The sequence below is a fragment of the Panthera tigris genome, chromosome B3 (assembly GCF_018350195.1).
Source record: "Panthera tigris isolate Pti1 chromosome B3, P.tigris_Pti1_mat1.1, whole genome shotgun sequence".
NCBI lineage: Eukaryota > Metazoa > Chordata > Mammalia > Carnivora > Felidae > Panthera > Panthera tigris.
In genome coordinates, this window is record NC_056665.1 from 6,572,664 (window position 1) to 6,589,769 (window position 17,106).

Sequence of the window (17,106 nt, forward strand, 5' to 3'; positions counted from 1 at the left end):
GTATCCCTTGTTTCTGCTGATTTTGCTTTGTATCCCTTAACTAGAATATAGTTAGCCATGAGAATTAATATATGCGGAGTTTAAAAGTCCTCCCAGAGAAATCTTTAAACATGGTGGTTTTGGGGACCCCCCCTTCCAATACAATAAACAATTGTTCCAGTACAGCTTGTTGACAAGATCATCCTTTTTCTACTAAATTACCTTGGGATATTGGTCAAAAATCCACTGAGCAACTTCATACTTTTTCAATTGTCTTGATCCTTCTAGGTCCTTTACATTTTATTTTTTTTAATGTTTCTTTGTTTTTGAGAGGGGAGGGAAGAGGAGGGAGAAAGGGGGGGAGGGGGGAGGGGGGAGGGAGAGAAGAATCCCAAGGACGCTCCAAGCCCGATGCAGGGCCTGAATTCCTGAACTGTGAGATCATGACCTGAGCCAAAACCAAGAGTAAGACACCCAACTGACAGACACCCAGGCACCACTAGGTCCTTTACATTTTAGAATCAACTTCATTTCTGTCCAAAAAATCCTGGGATTTCAGTTGGGACTGCACTGAATCTACAGACTTTTTTGAGACTAAAATTACTAAAAATACTGTGCTGAGCATTTCAATCTATAAACATGGCACATCCTTCATTTACCTTTTCTTCTTTAATTTCCCAACAATATTTTGAGGTGTTCAGTGCACATATCTTGTACATTCTTTGTTAAACCTATCCTTAAGTGTTTTATTTTTATCTACCATAAATTTTTTTTGATTTCCAATTGTTCACTGCTAGTATAAAATTGGTTTTTGTATCCCACCTTACTAAACTCACTTTTTTGTAGATTCTTTGCTGTCTACATACAGTGCAAATCAAGACAGCCACATTTCATCCTTTCAAATCTGTATGCCTTTATTTCTTTTTCTCGTCGTATTGGATAGAACCCTCACTATAATGCTGAACAAGTATCTTTGTTCTTGATTATAGGGAAAAACATTTAGTCTTTCACCATTTATTTCAGACGCAAGTTTCAGATTCCTTTTATCAGGTGCGGACTTTTTTTTTTTTTTTTTTTTAAATGTTGATTTGAGAGTGTATGTGTGCACATGTGTACGTGAGCAAGGGAGGGGCGGACAAAGAATTCCAAGCAGGCTGTGCACTGTCAGCACAGAGCCCGACGTGGGGCTCAACCTCAAGAATGGTGAGATCATGACCTGAGCCAAAATCAAGAGTTGGATGCCCAACCAAATGAGCCACCCAGGTGCACTTCAAATATTCTTTATGATTCCTCACCTTAAACAACCTTTTGGCTAGCCATCACAAAACTACCAATCCTAACTGCATCAAGGAAGAGTGAACTGTACTTTTACAATCAGAAAAAACTTAGTAAAATAAAAAGGACTATTAGTTGGGGGTTGCTATATTTCTTCCACTCTGATTTACCTCATAAAGTATGAGTCGAACGTCAGCCTGCTGGCCTAAGCATCTCCTCAAACTGTCCATGATCTCAAGGCAAAAAGTTTCATTGGCAACAGAATTGTAACGGCTGTGAACATCCACATGGACCTGAAAGGAAGAGAGGCCAGTTCTTGTATATTTTACCAAATTAATTTTCACAAAGAAGGTAAAACGAGCCTGTGTTCTTGGTCAAAGAAACTTAAATTTAGCTTTCCCCATATGCAAAAATCATCAGTAGGATGTGCTAAGTGTCACTCTTATTCTGGTTTGGAGTAAGAATTTTCAAGCATGTCAACAAAACTAACTCTTCTCTATCCCTTAAGGTCTTTCTTGGCAATGTCAGGTGCTTAGGATGGCACACAGATGATTTCACCACTAGAATCCAGTAGTCTTAATATACTTGATTATACTTAAAAGGTCTAAATGCTTCCTGAAATATTTTCAGGAGCTAGCACAATCTAGCTCTTTGTGCTTCCACAAAATCCTCAGAGTTTTATAGGTAGGTAATGTTTAGTTTAGAAATGGACAAGACAAAGAATTACAGCCCTTGTTTTAAATAATAAATCCAGTAACTATAGACCAAGACTCCTAACCCTTACTACAGGCATCTCAGTGAGGTAGTTAATACTGACAGATCAAATCCTAGCTCTACCCTTCTTCACTGCTTACATCACCTTGGGCCAGTCATTTAACCTTCCTCAGCCTTAGTCTTCTTATTAAGATGTGGATGATTTTAACAATACACTAATGACACCCAGTGTTCCTAATATTTAATCTTTGCCGTATGTCATGAACAAAAGTTTTTCGGAATCACACTAGAGCAACAAAGGATTCCTAATAAGATTGTTTCATTAATTTGCTATTTACAAATCACACAGTACATAATTTAAATAAAAAAAAAAATTTTATTGCTCCAAAGTCTGAATTACCAAAATACTGTAAAAAGTCTTATTTTCTCAGATTACCAGGCTGTGCAAAGTAAATTAACTATTAAAAATGGGGATAATAATAACATCTAGACTCAGAGGATTACCAGGAAGATGAAATGACATAATAAATATAAAACACTTAGCACACCACCTAGCAGGACAAACCACAAATGCAAGTCACATTGCTAATTCAAAATTTTCTAGTAGTCAAATTCAAAAAGTAAAAAGATGCTGGTGAAATTAACTTTAACATTTAACCAAATATATCAAAACTATTTCAACATGTAATCGAAATTAAAAGTAACAAGCTATTTTCCCTTACCTCACACTAAATCTTCAAAATGCAGCATGCATTTTACACATACAGCGTGACTCAATTTGGCCAGACACACTTCAACCGAGCATGCAGTTCAACAACCACACTGAGGCTAGTAGCTACAGTGGTGGAGAGCACTGTCTAGCACACAGCAAACCCATCATTTTAAGTAAGTGTTAGCTGTTATCACTGCCATCATCATCAGACTCTGTTTCAGGGTCATTTGTACAACCAGAGCAGGAGAGAGAAAGAACAGCGTACACATCACCAACTTCTGCACGAATGCACACGACAACCCAGCGTTAACAGTCCTTACCTGGCTGGCACCGATGGACTGACTGCACTGGGAGGAGGACAAGCTGCCCAAAACCTTAAAGTTCTTCAGAAGCAGCAAAAACCCAGCAACCGCAGCTTTTCGGGCATCAAGCTGGCTAGCTCAGGAACAGACAGAGAAACAGTTAACCAACAATATTAGCTTCACAGGAATAGGCTTCTGGGTCAGAAAAAGCCAGTTACCTCTGTACAGAAAAGGAATATGAATAAGTAATGAAGCACAGAGCAAAATAAAATAAATTTATATACTCAAAATAAAACATCAGCTGTTCACAGCAGTTAGCAGTAGAGGACCTCAGCTGATTTCTCACTATCTAGTTAACCTCATGACACGATCTATACTTTCTTCTATGTGGGGAACAAGAGTACTGAGAAGCTATACAAGGGCCAATAACTCAAATATCAAGTACTAAGTAGGATAGAAACGGCAGATTGTCTGAAGGACCACTTCCCTTCTTCGTAGAGGAGTATAGTGCTTGGCGCCTTATAAACCCTCCATCCAGAAAAATGATACATTCATCTCACTGAGGCTCAATGATCAATTCATGGGGGAGATGTTATGACATACAAACCTTGGCCTAGCAGACATACCTCTGGGTAAGGAATAACAAAAAACTGTCAACTCTAGAAGAGGGATAATAGTATATACTTGCTGGTTGTTCCTCTGTATATCCACAAACACATTATAATAGAGTCAATGTGACATCAACTGAGCATCTTAGGGGTGCCTGGGTGACTCAGTTGGTTAAGTGTCCGACTTGGGCTCAGGTCATGATCTCACAGTTCATGAGTTCGAGCCCCACGTTAGGATTCTGTGTTGACAGCTCAGAGCCCGGAGCCTGGAGTCTGCTTTGGATTCTGTGTCTCCCTCTCTCTCTCTGCCCCTCCCCCACTTGTACAGTCTCTCAAAAATAAGTAACTGTTAAAAAAAAAAAAAAAATTGAGCATCATATATTTAAAGTACCAAATGTTTTCCACCTATTACTGGTCCCATAATACTTTTTGGGAGGTAGTAATATCATCTTTAGCTCCCCTAATACTTTTTGGGAGGTAGTATTATCATCTTTAGCTTATACACTAAGAAATAAAGGAAAAGAGATCAAGAGGCATTGACTAAGCCAAAAAATACCTGAGACCGCTTAACAATTTAGTCTACAATCACTAGACCGTAACTCAATATTCACTAGAGTGAGTTTCTTGAATATTTTCCTAATGAAGATGTTTTCCTTTCTAGAACTCTTGCCAGCTGGCACTGCAACCTTGTCCTGAAGATTATTCTAGGGGTGTACAGCAGAGTACCTGAGATCAGAAGCTCATATTCTAGCTCCACGAACCTCTGTTTGACTTGTGGAAAGTCACTTATCTTCTCTAGGCCTGAGTTTCCTATCTGTATGGAGGAGACTGTAATAATTCTAACTTTACAGGTTACTCGGAAGACTGGATGAGATAAAGAACCCTGCACGTAGCACAAGGCTGTGCCTGATGAAAGCTGTTCTGTTGGGTTAGACATCTGCAGGACCACCGTGAACAGGCTGTACAAGGAGACGGCAGAGAAGATGGTGAGTAACCTTAGAAGGCACTACTTCCCAGGGTCTCACGGATTTTCAATACCTGGCAAACATGGCTTTCCGAAGGACAAGTATCAGGGAGTCCCTCACTGACATGCTGACCTTGAGAAGGGGCTGAAAGACAAAGAAGAAGCAGGTAGAAAAACCCCCAAGTTTATTAGCCTTTGCTCATTTCTACCCAAAACTGTCACTATTTGGCTCATATAAGGAAATTTGGTTCTGTTTTTACATATGTGTTTCAATGTTTATTATACTTAGTAATATGGACAACAGCATACTTTGAAATACTAAATTTAAGCTAATTGTGAAATGCCTTTAAACCTATCGTCATCAAATTTCTAAGAGCTTTACAATTATCTCACTAACTTGACAACGAGTCACGGGAGACACAAGTGTGCCAGGAAGAAGGGGGTACGCTTAGAAACAGAGTCTCGCTCGGTGCTCGTGCACTTTTAATACAGTTTTATGCTTCAAAATCAAGGAATACAGGATTTCTCAGACATTGATATTTATGAAGAATCACATCAGACTTCCATTAGGCAGTTCAACCTCAGTTTTGCCAAATTCCTTAGGAGTCTGAAGACTTACCTGCACTGCCTTCAGCAGCCCTTGTACAGTTTGAAGCGGCAGAAAGGATAAATAGTCAAAAGTTTCTGTGACTTTAGCAGAACAACTTTGAAGAACTAAGGGTGCGTACATGATGATATTTGAAAGCAAATCTGAAAAACAGAATCTATAGTGAGTTGTCTCAAAAACTAAAGATATTTCAAATAAATGAAAATTAAATATGGGAAAATAAATGATAAAAGGTTTTTTGTGTCTTTTGTCAAGTATACTGCAATAGCAATTTCTACTGATCCTATATACTTTTTCTATGGTCAGTGTAACTAGGATATACTTCTGAAACTTTCTTCTGTGATAATATTAAGATTATAAAAATTTATCTAAAAGAAGGGAAGAAATCTGTTACACTGTCAAGACAAGTAGCATACAGTATCTTCGTATTTCTAAGCTGAAGTCAGTATCTGTGAACTTTTATTTTATTTTATTTTTTTTATGTTTATTTATTTTTGAGACAGAGACAAACAGAGCATGAACAGGGGAGGGTCAGAGAGAGAGGGAGACACAGAATCCGAAGCAGGCTCCAGGCTCTGAGCGGTCAGCACGGAGCCCGACATGGGGCTCGAACTCACGAACCATGAGATCATGACCTGAGCCGCAGCCGGACACTCAACCGACTGAGCCACCCAGGCGCCCCTTAAGTTTAGTTTTGAGCAAGAGAGAGAGGGAGAGAACAAGCATGAGTGGTAGAGGGGCAGAGAGGAGTGGGGGGAGAGAGAATCCCAAGCAGTCTTCGCACTGTCAGCACAGAGCCCGATGCAGGGCTTGAACTCACAAACTGTGAGATCATGACCTGAGATGAAATCAAAAGTCAGACGCTTAACTGAGTGAGCCACCCAGGAACCCAGCTACGAACACTTATTAGTGCAAGTATAGTATCGTCCTATAAGGAATATACAAAACCACACAAACATGATCTCTCTTCAAGAATTTTAATTAGGAGTCATAGAAAAACATATTTTGAAAGCACGAAAGAGATAAATAATGGGTCAACATCAAATATCTAATAATCGCAAACATATTTTATTGCCTAGCAAATATTAGAGAGGCTAAAGAGGAGTTCAAAGGAAGAAGAGATTATTATGAGTTGGTGTGCTTTAGAAGAGTGAAGAGAAGTATTTAAGCTGGGTTCTGAAAGAAGGCTGACATTTAGATGCACCAAGAACCAGAAAGGGCTACTAGATGTAAAGGGAAAAGTATGAGGAAAAAGAAGTATAGGGCATATTCAGAAAACGGGTTGGAAAATCCTGTGAAGCGGGGGTGAAGAATTCATAAAAATAAATAAGTGAAGTTAATGCTGAAAAGGCAGGATGGATCAAATTGTCAAGGACTTGAAGGGCCAGGATAAAGAGCTGATAATTTATAAGGAAGGTACTGGTGATTTCTGAGTGATAGAGTGGTATTTTAGTAACACCACGTGGTGGCATATGCAGGCTGACTTGCTGCAGAGAGGAGAGAGCAGGGAAATCAGAACCTATGGCAAAAGCCTAAATGCAAGGATGTAAGGCTGCAAACTAGGCAACAGGTGGGAAGGAAGGGCACAAAAATGAAGACAAAAGTAACAGAAAAAATGAGAGAACTTAGGTACTAAGTTTGAGCTAATGAAAAAGAATTCCAACTTCTGGAATTTGGAGAGTCAAGCTTCAAATAATAGAAATATGAACAACTGAAAGGGGACTTTGTTGGAAGGAAACTGTATTGCATTTGAAATAAAAGGAAAAAGAAAAACCTAAATGGAAATATCCAGCAGGAATGGGGGCACTGAACCAAGGAATGAAGACAGTCTTGACATAAAGATTTAGGAGCCATGTCCACCGAAGCCCACAAAAATAAATGAAGTCATGCAAAGAGGTATGACATGTACAAGGAAAAGAATGTGTAAAAAGAGGAGCAGACTTCTGCTTCCTACCATCGTGGAGAAACAGTGACTAGATTTATCCTCCCACTTTAAACAACAGTAACAAAAAGGGCCAAATTATATTAATAATTTTCAGACACTAGACAAGCAGTGCAGGCCCATGGTCCCCCAGAGAAGGGAAATAAATGGGGTATGCCTTAGAACTGCTCCACCTTACCGCCTAGAGAGTTCCTAGGCAGCAGCACAGAGAGGGGAAACTCCGAGCCCAGTGGTCTTCTCAATTTAAAGAGATGGAGGTGGGAATTCAAAAAGCCAAGGCAGCAAGAACTCACAGGGCAGAGTTCTAGAAAGGAAAGAGCTACACGGGAAGAGGGCCCTGGAGATGTGCCAGAAGCCCCCTGTGTATGTCAGTTGTGTTCTGGTAGGTGCATGATTGTGAGGAAGCTACTAGAAGCCAAGGGAAGACCCAGCAGCAAGAAGCAGGCAGATCTATTCTCAGAGGTCACAAAAGACAAATAATAGTTCACATTCACAACAACCACAGTGGAGACACCTCATAATATACAAGGTTCTATACTTAGGCATTTGTGAAACCTAACTAGCCTGAGATTAAAGGCTACCTGGTCTTGCTTAACACAACATAATCATCCAAATGATTAAATGTTTTCCAAAAGATTTAAAGCTCAAAATTATTTGAAAGAAAAAAAAAATCCATGAAATTAACAACGTAAAAATTCATAGTGTCTACTATCCAATCAAAAATTACAAAGCATGCAGGGTCTCCTGGGTGGCTCAGTCAGTTAAGCAGCGAACTTCAATTCAGGTGGTGATCTCACAGTTTGCGAGTTCTAGCCCCACGTTGGGCTCTGTGCTGACAGTTCAGAGCCTGGAGCCTGCTTTGGATTCTGTGTCTCCCTCTCCCTCTGCCCCTCCCCTACTCACATTCTGTCTCTCTCAAAAAGGAATGTTAAAAAAAAATATTTAAAAAAAATTACAAAGCATGCAAGAGGTGGGAAAATTATGACCCACGATGAGGAAGAAATAAATCAATAAAAACAAAACAGAAATGCTACAAATGATAGGATTAGTAAATAAGGATATTAAAAAAACTAAAATAAATATAATTTATATGTTCAAAAAAGGTAAGGGAAGCATGTTAAGGAGAGCAAAAGTATGAAAAAAGATACAAATCAGATGTCTAAAGATGAAAAATTAGATTGCTGCACAAGATCTGGGAACTTTAAGTTATAGCAATATCAACTGTCTAAAAACAGTAAATAAGACTAAAAAAGAATCTGTAAGCTATATAGGCAATGTAAAGCAGCCTATTACATATGTAACGCAGTACAGGGGTGGGAGGAGTGTGTGCTGGTAGGAGGGAGATGACAGAAAAGTTTTTGAAGAAATCGTATCTTGGGGTGCCTGGGTGACTCAGTAGGTTGAGCATCCAACTCCTGATTTCAGCTCTGGTCATGATCTCACAATTCGTGACATCAAGCTCCACCTCGGGCTCTGTGCTGACAGCAAGGAGCTCGCTTGGGATTCTCTCTCTACCTCTCCCCCACTTATGTTCTCTCTCTCTCAAAATAAACAAACATTTAAAAAAAGAGAGAGAGTATCTCAAAATGTTCCAAACTTGATGAAAACCACAAACCTACAGATTCAAGAAGCTTGACAAACTCCAACCAGAAACATGGAGAAAACTACACTAAAGCACATAAATTGCTTAAAACCGCTGATAAAGAAAAATATATATATTATATAGAAAGGAACAAAGATATGAATGAAAGCTAACTAATTAGAAATGATGAAAGCCAAAAGAACAGTAAAGTAACATCTTTAAAGTACTAAAAGAAAAAAACAAAACCCTGTCAATTTGGAATTCTATACCCAGTAAAAATATATTTCAAAAAACTAACACTAAATTAAAGACTTTTTATGACACACGAAAAGAATTCAACAACAGCAGATCAGTAGTATAGAAAAAAATTTTTTTCTGAAGAATTTGGCAAATATTTTTTTTCTATTTCCAGTCTTTTGAGGCAGACACAGGTTTACATAGAATGAAGTTGATTCTAAGAGCACACAAAAACTGAACACAAAGAATAAGACTAAATCCAGCAATCCAGAGTGATAGGAGTGTTAAGACACTGAGCAGGTGCACTGGATAGAAGACTGACTGTTCAAGGTGGCTACCAACAGTCAAAGACTAAAGTCCCCACCCTGTAGGAGTACAAAGCTTAGTGTCTGAACAGTGGAGTCTATATTTGCTCCTTGAATTCTAAGCAGTATATGAAAGTTAAAGGCAGTTGGACAGAAAATAATACTGGATAGAAATCTAGACACAAAGGGAAAAAGCACCAGAAATGGTAAACACATGTGTAAAAGACATTTCTTATTTTAAAAAATTCTTGGGGCACCTGGGTGGCTCAGTCAGTTAAGCATCCAGCCCTTGATTTGGGCTCGGGTCATGATCTCATGGTTGGTGGGTTCAAGCCTTGCATCAGCACAGAGCTCTCATGGGTTTCTGTCTTCCTCTCCCTCTGCCCCTCCCCTACTTGTGCACATGCACACTCTCTCAAAAGTAAATATTTTTAAAACATACAATAAAAAATTCTTGAAAGACACAATTGACTGTTTAAAGCAAACATAACAATGTAGATATAATTCAATAAACAGAGAAGTAAAATGTATGAGAATAGCACAAAAGTCACAAGGGCAGAAGTTAGAAATGGAAGTTATTTGTTGAGGTAGAATACTTGAAGGTAAACTATAGTAAGTTAAAGTATCATAAACCCTAAAGCACCCCCCCCCCCAAAAAAAATTTAAAAAAGAGGTAGAGCTAATCAAATTGAGCAAGACAAAATGGAATTTAACAAAATTTTAAAAAAGCAATCTAAGGGCACTTGGGTGGCTCAGTTAAGCATCTGACTCTTGATTTCAGCTCAGGTCATGATCTCACAGTTCATGAGATTGAGGCCTGCATTGGGCTCCACGCTGACAGCACAGAGACTGCTTGGGATTCTCTCTCTCTTGCTTCTCGCATACCCTCTCTCTCTCAAAATAAATAAACAAACATGAAAAAAAAATCCAAAAGAAGGCAGAACAGCAGAAAAAAAAGAAGAACAGATGTATAAAACAGAAACCAGCCAGATGATAATTACATTACATGTAAATGGAATGCCCTGATTTAAAGTTCATGATTATCAAATAGGATTGAAAAAGTAAAACACGGGGCGCCTGGGTGGCGCAGTCGGTTAAGCGTCCGACTTCAGCCAGGTCACGATCTCGCGGTCCGTGAGTTCGAGCCCCGCGTCAGGCTCTGGGCTGATGGCTCGGAGCCTGGAGCCTGTTTCCGATTCTGTGTCTCCCTCTCTCTCTGCCCCTCCCCCGTTCATGCTCTGTCTCTCTCTGTCCCAAAAATAAATAAAAAATAAATAAAAAAAAATAAATAAGAAAAAGTAAAACACCTTTGTATGTGGTCTACAAGAAACCCTTGCCAACTATAAAGACATAAGTAAGTTAAAACTAAAAAGACGAAAAAAATATACAATGTTGCCACAGATCAAAAGAAAACCAGAGAAGTTGTATTAATACCAAAGTCGACTTCAGGGGGCACCTGGGTAGCTCAGTCAGTTAAGCATCCAACGTCAGCTCAGATCATGATCTCACGTTTCGTGAGTTTGAGCCCCTCGTCGGGCTCTGTGCCTCCCTCTCTCTCTGCCCCTCCCCAGCTCACACTCTGTTTTCCAAAAATAAACAAACATTAAAAAATAAATTCAAAGTAGACTTCAAAGCAAATATTCCCAGGAACAAAAAAGGTCATTTCATAATGATTAATGGGTCAGTTAGCTAAGAGGACATAACAATCCTAAACGAGTATGCCCCTAATAATAAAGTTTTAAAATACATATAGCAAGAACTGATAGAACTAAAAGAAACTGACACATTTATAATTACAAAGTCAAAGATTCAACACTCATCTTAATAGTTAACAGAATAATTAGAAGAAAATATGTAAGAATACAAAAGACTTGAATCATCTGACTTAACTGAGTTATGGAAAACTCCACCTAACAACAGAATACGTTTTCTTTTCTTTTTTTTCTTTTTTTTTAACATTTATTTATTTTTGAGACAGAGAGAGAGAGAGAGCATGAACAGGGGAGGGTCAGAGAAAGAGGGGAACACAGAATCCGAAACAGGCTCCAGGCTCTGAGCTGTCAGCACAGAGCCCAACGCAGGGCTCGAACCCACGGACTGCGAGATCATGACCTGAGCCGAAGTCGGACGCTTAACTGACTGAGCCACCCAGGCGCCCCAATGTTTTCTTTTCAATAGCACACAGAACATTTATCAAACTGAACCATATTCTGAGAATAAAACAAGCCTAAGTCTCAATAAACTTTTAAAAACTCATGTCATAGGGGTACCTGGCTACCTCAGTTGGAAGAGCATGCTTTTTTTTTTTTTGACAGAGAGGATGCAAGTGAGTGAAGGGCAGAGAGAGAGAGAGAGAGGGAGAGAGAGTTAGAGAGAGAGGGAGGGAGGGAATATCCCAGGAGGGGCAGAGGGAGAGAGAGAAGTGAGGCTCACCCAAAGTGGGTCTTGTACTCACCCTATGTGGGATTTGAACTCATGAGCCATGAGATCATTACCTAAGCTGAGTCAGACATTCACCAACTGAGCCACCCAAGCACACCCCCGCCTTTTTTTTTTTTTTTTTATGTTTATTTTTTGGGAGAAAAAGTATACAATTCTTGATCTTGGGGTTGTGAATTGAGCCCCACATTGGGGGTAGAGATTGCTTTAATTAATATTTAAAAATTCATGTCATAGATAGTATTATAACCACAAATTAGAAATCAACAACAGAAAAATATCTGGAAAACCTCCAAATATTTGAAAGCTGAACATATTTTTTTTTTAATTTTTTTTTTTAACGTTTATTTATTTTTGAGACAGAGAGAGACAGAGCATGAACGGGGGAGGGGCAGAGAGAGAGGGAGACACAGAATCAGAAGCAGGCTCCAGGCTCTGAGCCATCAGCCCAGAGCCTGACGCGGGGCTCGAACTCACGGACCGTGAGATTGTGACCTGAGCCGAAGTCGGATGCTTAACCGACTGAGCCACCCAGGCACCCCTGAACAACATACTTCTAAATAACCCATAGGTTAAAGAAAATAATAATAACTCATAGGTTAAAGAACAAATCACAAGGGAAATTGAAAAGTATTTGTAACTGAAGAAAGTTAAAAACAAAATGTATGGGATATAGCTAAAGCAATATTTAGATGGAAATTTAGTTTAAAGCTCTTATTAAAAACGTTTCAAATTACTGACCTAAGCTGTTTCTTTTTTTTTTAAGAGAGAGAGGAAAAAAACTGTGAGCGGGGGAGAGAGGCAGAAGGAGAGAGAGAGCAAGAGGGAAGAGAATCTTAAGCAGGCTCTACACTCACCGTGGAGCCCGATGAGGGGCTCAATCCTGGGATCCCTAACCAAAATCCAGAGTCGGATGCTCAACCAACTAAGGCACCCAGGTGCCCCAGTGACCTAACCTTCTAGCCAAAAAAAACCGCAGATTAAACCCAAAGCAGTAAAAAGGAGACAAAAAAGAGCAGAAATAAATGAAACTAAAAACAAAAAACAGAGAAATTCAGTGAAACTAAAAGCTGTTTTTTTGAGATCAATAAAATTTTGGGGTGCCTGGTTGGCTCAGTCGGTTAAGTATCCGGCTTTGGCTCAGGTCGTGATCTCACGGTTCGTGAGTTCAAGCCCCGCATCGAGCTCTGGGCTGACGGCTCAGAGCCTGGAGCCTGCTTCAGATTCTGTGTCTCCCTCTCGCTCTGCCCCTCCCCTGCTCGTGCTCTGTCTCTCAAAGATAAATAAACATTAAAAAAAAAATTTTTTTTTTAATAATAAGACTGATGAATCTCTTGCTTCAGTGATAAGAAAAAAGACAACGCACATCACAGCTATCACGAATAAGAAAGGGGACATCAATATAGAACCTAGAGTCATGAAAAGGATATTCTCAACAACTTCATGGCAATAAACTTGGTAACTCAGGTGAAATGGCCAAATTCCTTGAAAAACATAAACTAAAAATGTTTGCCCAGAAGACTGAGATAACCCGAACAGCCCTGTTTTATTAAAGAAATTGCAGTTAAAACCTTTCACACAAACGAAAGGAAACTTGGAGCACCAGGAAGAAAAAGCAATGTAAACCTCCAGGTAAATGTAATAGGCCACAAGTTGACACTCTTTCTGTAAAGGGCCAGACAGTAACCATTTTAGGTTTTATAAGCCATGGTTTAAATGACAACTGTTCAACTCTGCTGGTATAGTGTAAAAGCAAGATAGACAACATGTAAATGACTGAGTGTGGCTATATTCCAGTAATACTCTATGTACTCTGAATACTAACTTTTTCAGAGGACATATTATTCTTTTGATTTTTTCAACCACTTACAAGAGCAAAATGAACCCAAAGCAAGCAAAAGCTAAGAAATAAGAAGCAGATATCAGTGAAATTGGAAACAAACAATGGAGAGAATTCACACCAGAAGCTCATTCTTTGAAAGATTAGTAAAACTGACAAGCCCCTAAGTTCAACCAGTGAAGGAAAAAAGATGCAAATATATCAGGAATGTCTTGATTTGCAGGTGACATGATTTCTATTTAGAATATTCTAAGGAATTGCCAAAAAGCAATTAGAATAAGGTTTAACAAGGTTGCAAGATACAATATCAATATAAAAAGGCAACTATTTCTACACGCTAGCAATTAATCACAAATAGACATTTTTAAAAATATCATGTACAACAGCAATAAAAATATGAAATACTTAGGGATAAATCTGACAAAAGATATGCAAGATTCACACTGAAATCTAGAGAGCACTGCTAGAAGAAATTAAAGACCTAAATACATGGAGAGCTATACTATGTTCAGGGGTTAGAAGACTCAGTATTGTTAAGATGATGTCTCCTAAATTGATCCATTATTTAAGGCAATCTCAATCAAAACCTGAACAAGTTCTTTATAAAAATTGACAAACTAGGGGCGCCTGGGTGGCGCAGTCGGTTAAGCGTCCGACTTTAGCCAGGTCACGATCTCGCGGTCCGTGAGTTCGAGCCCCGCGTCAGGCTCTGGGCTGATGGCTCGGAGCCTGGAGCCTGTTTCCGATTCTGTGTCTCCCTCTCTCTCTGCCCCTCCCCCGTTCATGCTCGGTCTCTCTCTGTCCCAAAAATAAATAAAAAAAAACCCAAAAAAACGTTGAAAAAAAAAATTGACAAACTAATTCTAAAACTTATTTGGAAATGCGAAGGACTTATAGTAGCTGAGACTATTTTGAAAAAGAGCAAAGTTGAAGGATTTACACTATTTGATTTTAAAACTTATTACAAAGGTACAGCAATCAAGACAATAACAGATCCCTGGAACAGAAGATTCCTAAAATAGACCCACATGTATATGGCTAGTTGATTTCAACAAAGATAGCATGCTAATTTAATGAAAAAAATAATCTTTTATTTTTTAAAAAATTTATTTAGAGACAGCACGAGAGCAAGAGCACAAACAGGAGAGGGGCAGAGAGAGAGAGAGGGAGACAGAGAATATCCCAAGCAGGCTCTGCACTGTCAGCGGAGTTCACGAACTTCAAGATCATGACCTGAGCCAAAACCAAGAGTCAGATGCTTAACAAACTGAGTCACCCAGGTGCTCTAGAAAAGATAATCTTTTTTTAAAAATGTGCTGGATCAGGGGCGCCTGGGTGGCTCAGTCAGTTAACGTTTGACTACAGCTCAGGTCATGATCTCATGGTTTGTGAGTTCAAGCCCCACATCAGGCTCCAGGCCGTGGAGACTGCTTCGGATTCTGTGTCTCCCCCCCTCTCTCTGCCCCTCCCCTGCTCGCTCGCTCTCTCTCAGAAAATGAAAAAACACTAAAAAAATTTTTTAAAAAATGTGCTGGATCAAATGGATAGCCAAAGGGGGGGGTGGGGTGGGGAATGAACTCACACCATATAGGATTTAACAAAAATGGATCACAGATTAAAGTGTAAAAAGCTAAAACTATACAGCTTCTAGTAGATCATATAGGAAAAATCATAGTGAATCTTAGTGATCTTGGGTTTGGCAAAGATTCTTTAATACATGACACAAAAAGCAGGAATTATAAAAAGAAACTGATAAATTGATAATTGATAAAACTCTTCAAACAACACTGTTAAAAAAATTAAGTAAAACCACAGACTAGGAGAAAGTATTTGCAAAACACGAATCGGACAAAGGACTTATATTCAGATTACATGAAGACTTTTACAACTCAGTAATAAGGCAGCAAACAACTCAATTTTAAAAATCAGACAAAAGATTCGAACATACAAAAAAGGCACATGTTCAGTATCACCGGGCTCTGGGGAAATACACATGAAAACCACAGTGAGATACTATCAAGCACCTATCAATGACTAAAGAAAACTAACCATACCAAGTGTTGGTCACAATGTGAGCAACCAGCAACACTGCTGGCAGGAATGTAAAATGGTACAACCACTTTGGAAAACAGTCTGGCAGTTTCTTAAACTATTAAACATAGATCTCCCATATGATGCACCCATTCCACTACCAGGTTATCTTCCCAAGAAAAACAAAAGCATATTTCCTCAAAAAGACTTACAATGAATGCTCACAGCCGCTTTATTTGTAACAGACCCAAACTGGGAAAAACCTATATAACCTGTCCACAGGTGAGCGAATAAACAAATTGAGGTTATATTCACATCAGGTAGTACTACTAACAATAAAAAGGGACCAACTACTGATACATGCAACAAATATGGAAAACTCGCACAAGAATTATGCTCAATGAAAGAAGCCAGGCAAAAAAAGGAGTGCATACAGAAGGATTCCATTTACATAAGACTCAAAAATGGCATTCAATTTATAGACAGAAAGCAGACTAGACTGGAGACAGGAGGTGGGGAGGAAGAGTGGGATGGAGGAAAGAATTACAAAGGGACACCAGGAAACTTCTGTGGGTGATCACTGTGTTGTTTCACAGGTGTACACGTCATAAGTCATCAAACTGTATACCTTAAGTATGCACAGATTATGGTACTTCAATTATACTTCAATAAAGCTGTAAAGAAAGAAAAAGAGTAGAACAGTGTCAAGTACTGAACTTTGCAGAATCTTGACCCTTCAGGGTAGACGAAAAGGAATCACGAAAGGAGGAAGAGAAGAACTGATCACATGCAGGATAAGAAGCAAACTATTAGTTATCAGAGAACCTATCTAAGAAAAGTTTCAGGGAGTTGTAATGATAGAGAAATTAGGAAAGTCGGTGGCTAAGAAAAGACCAGTAGATTTGGGATTAGAAGATATGTATTAGGTTAGTGTCCAGCTCTGGATTTTGGCTCAGGTCATGATCCCAGGGGGGTGGAGCAAGCCTGGCACTGGGCTCCGTGCTGAGCATGGAGCTTGTTTGAAATTCTCTCTCTCCCCCCACCTCTGTTCCTCTCTCCCACTCTAAAATTAAAACAAACAAACAAAATACAAAGAGAGGAGTACTGAAGCCAGAATGTCAAGGGTTAGCAGAATGGGAGGTCAATGAGTTGCAGCAGGACAGCAATCATTGGAGAAGTAGTAAAACAAAAGGCAGAGTTAACGTAAGACAAGTTTCACTCATTAGTTATATGCTCCTTTCTTTTTGGAAAAAAAAAAAAAAGTTTATTTTTGAGGCAGAGAGCATGAATGGGGGAGGGGCAGAGAGAGAAGGAGACAGAGGATCCAAAGAGGGCTCTGCACTGACAGCAGCGAGCCCGATGTGGGACCTGAACTCATGAACCAGGAGATCATGACCTGAGCTGAAGTCGGACACTCAACCGATTGAGCCACCCAGGTGCCCCAGTGCTCCTTTTCCTTCTTTTTTTTTTTTTAACGTTTATTTATTTTTGAGACAGAGAGAGACAGAGCATGAACGGGGGAGGGTCAGAGAGAGGGAGACACAGAATCTGAAACAGGCTCCAGGCTCT

At 39.3% G+C, this 17,106-nt stretch overlaps 1 protein-coding gene across 7 annotated transcripts in view; it reads right to left on the bottom strand.

Annotated features, from left to right (window-relative positions):
• FANCI (FA complementation group I) overlaps positions 1–17,106 on the bottom strand; it is a 102,035-nt gene that overhangs the window by 25,995 nt on the left and 58,934 nt on the right. For all 7 annotated transcript variants that reach the window (XM_042988076.1, XM_042988075.1, XM_007078234.3 and 4 more), the window contains exons 15-18: positions 5,174–5,304; positions 4,629–4,699; positions 3,001–3,115; positions 1,425–1,547 (exon numbers count right to left, since the gene is read on the bottom strand). In XM_042988076.1, coding sequence (XP_042844010.1) covers positions 1,425–1,547; positions 3,001–3,115; positions 4,629–4,699; positions 5,174–5,304 — 440 coding nt within the window. The remainder of the gene's footprint in view (positions 1–1,424; positions 1,548–3,000; positions 3,116–4,628; positions 4,700–5,173; positions 5,305–17,106) is intronic.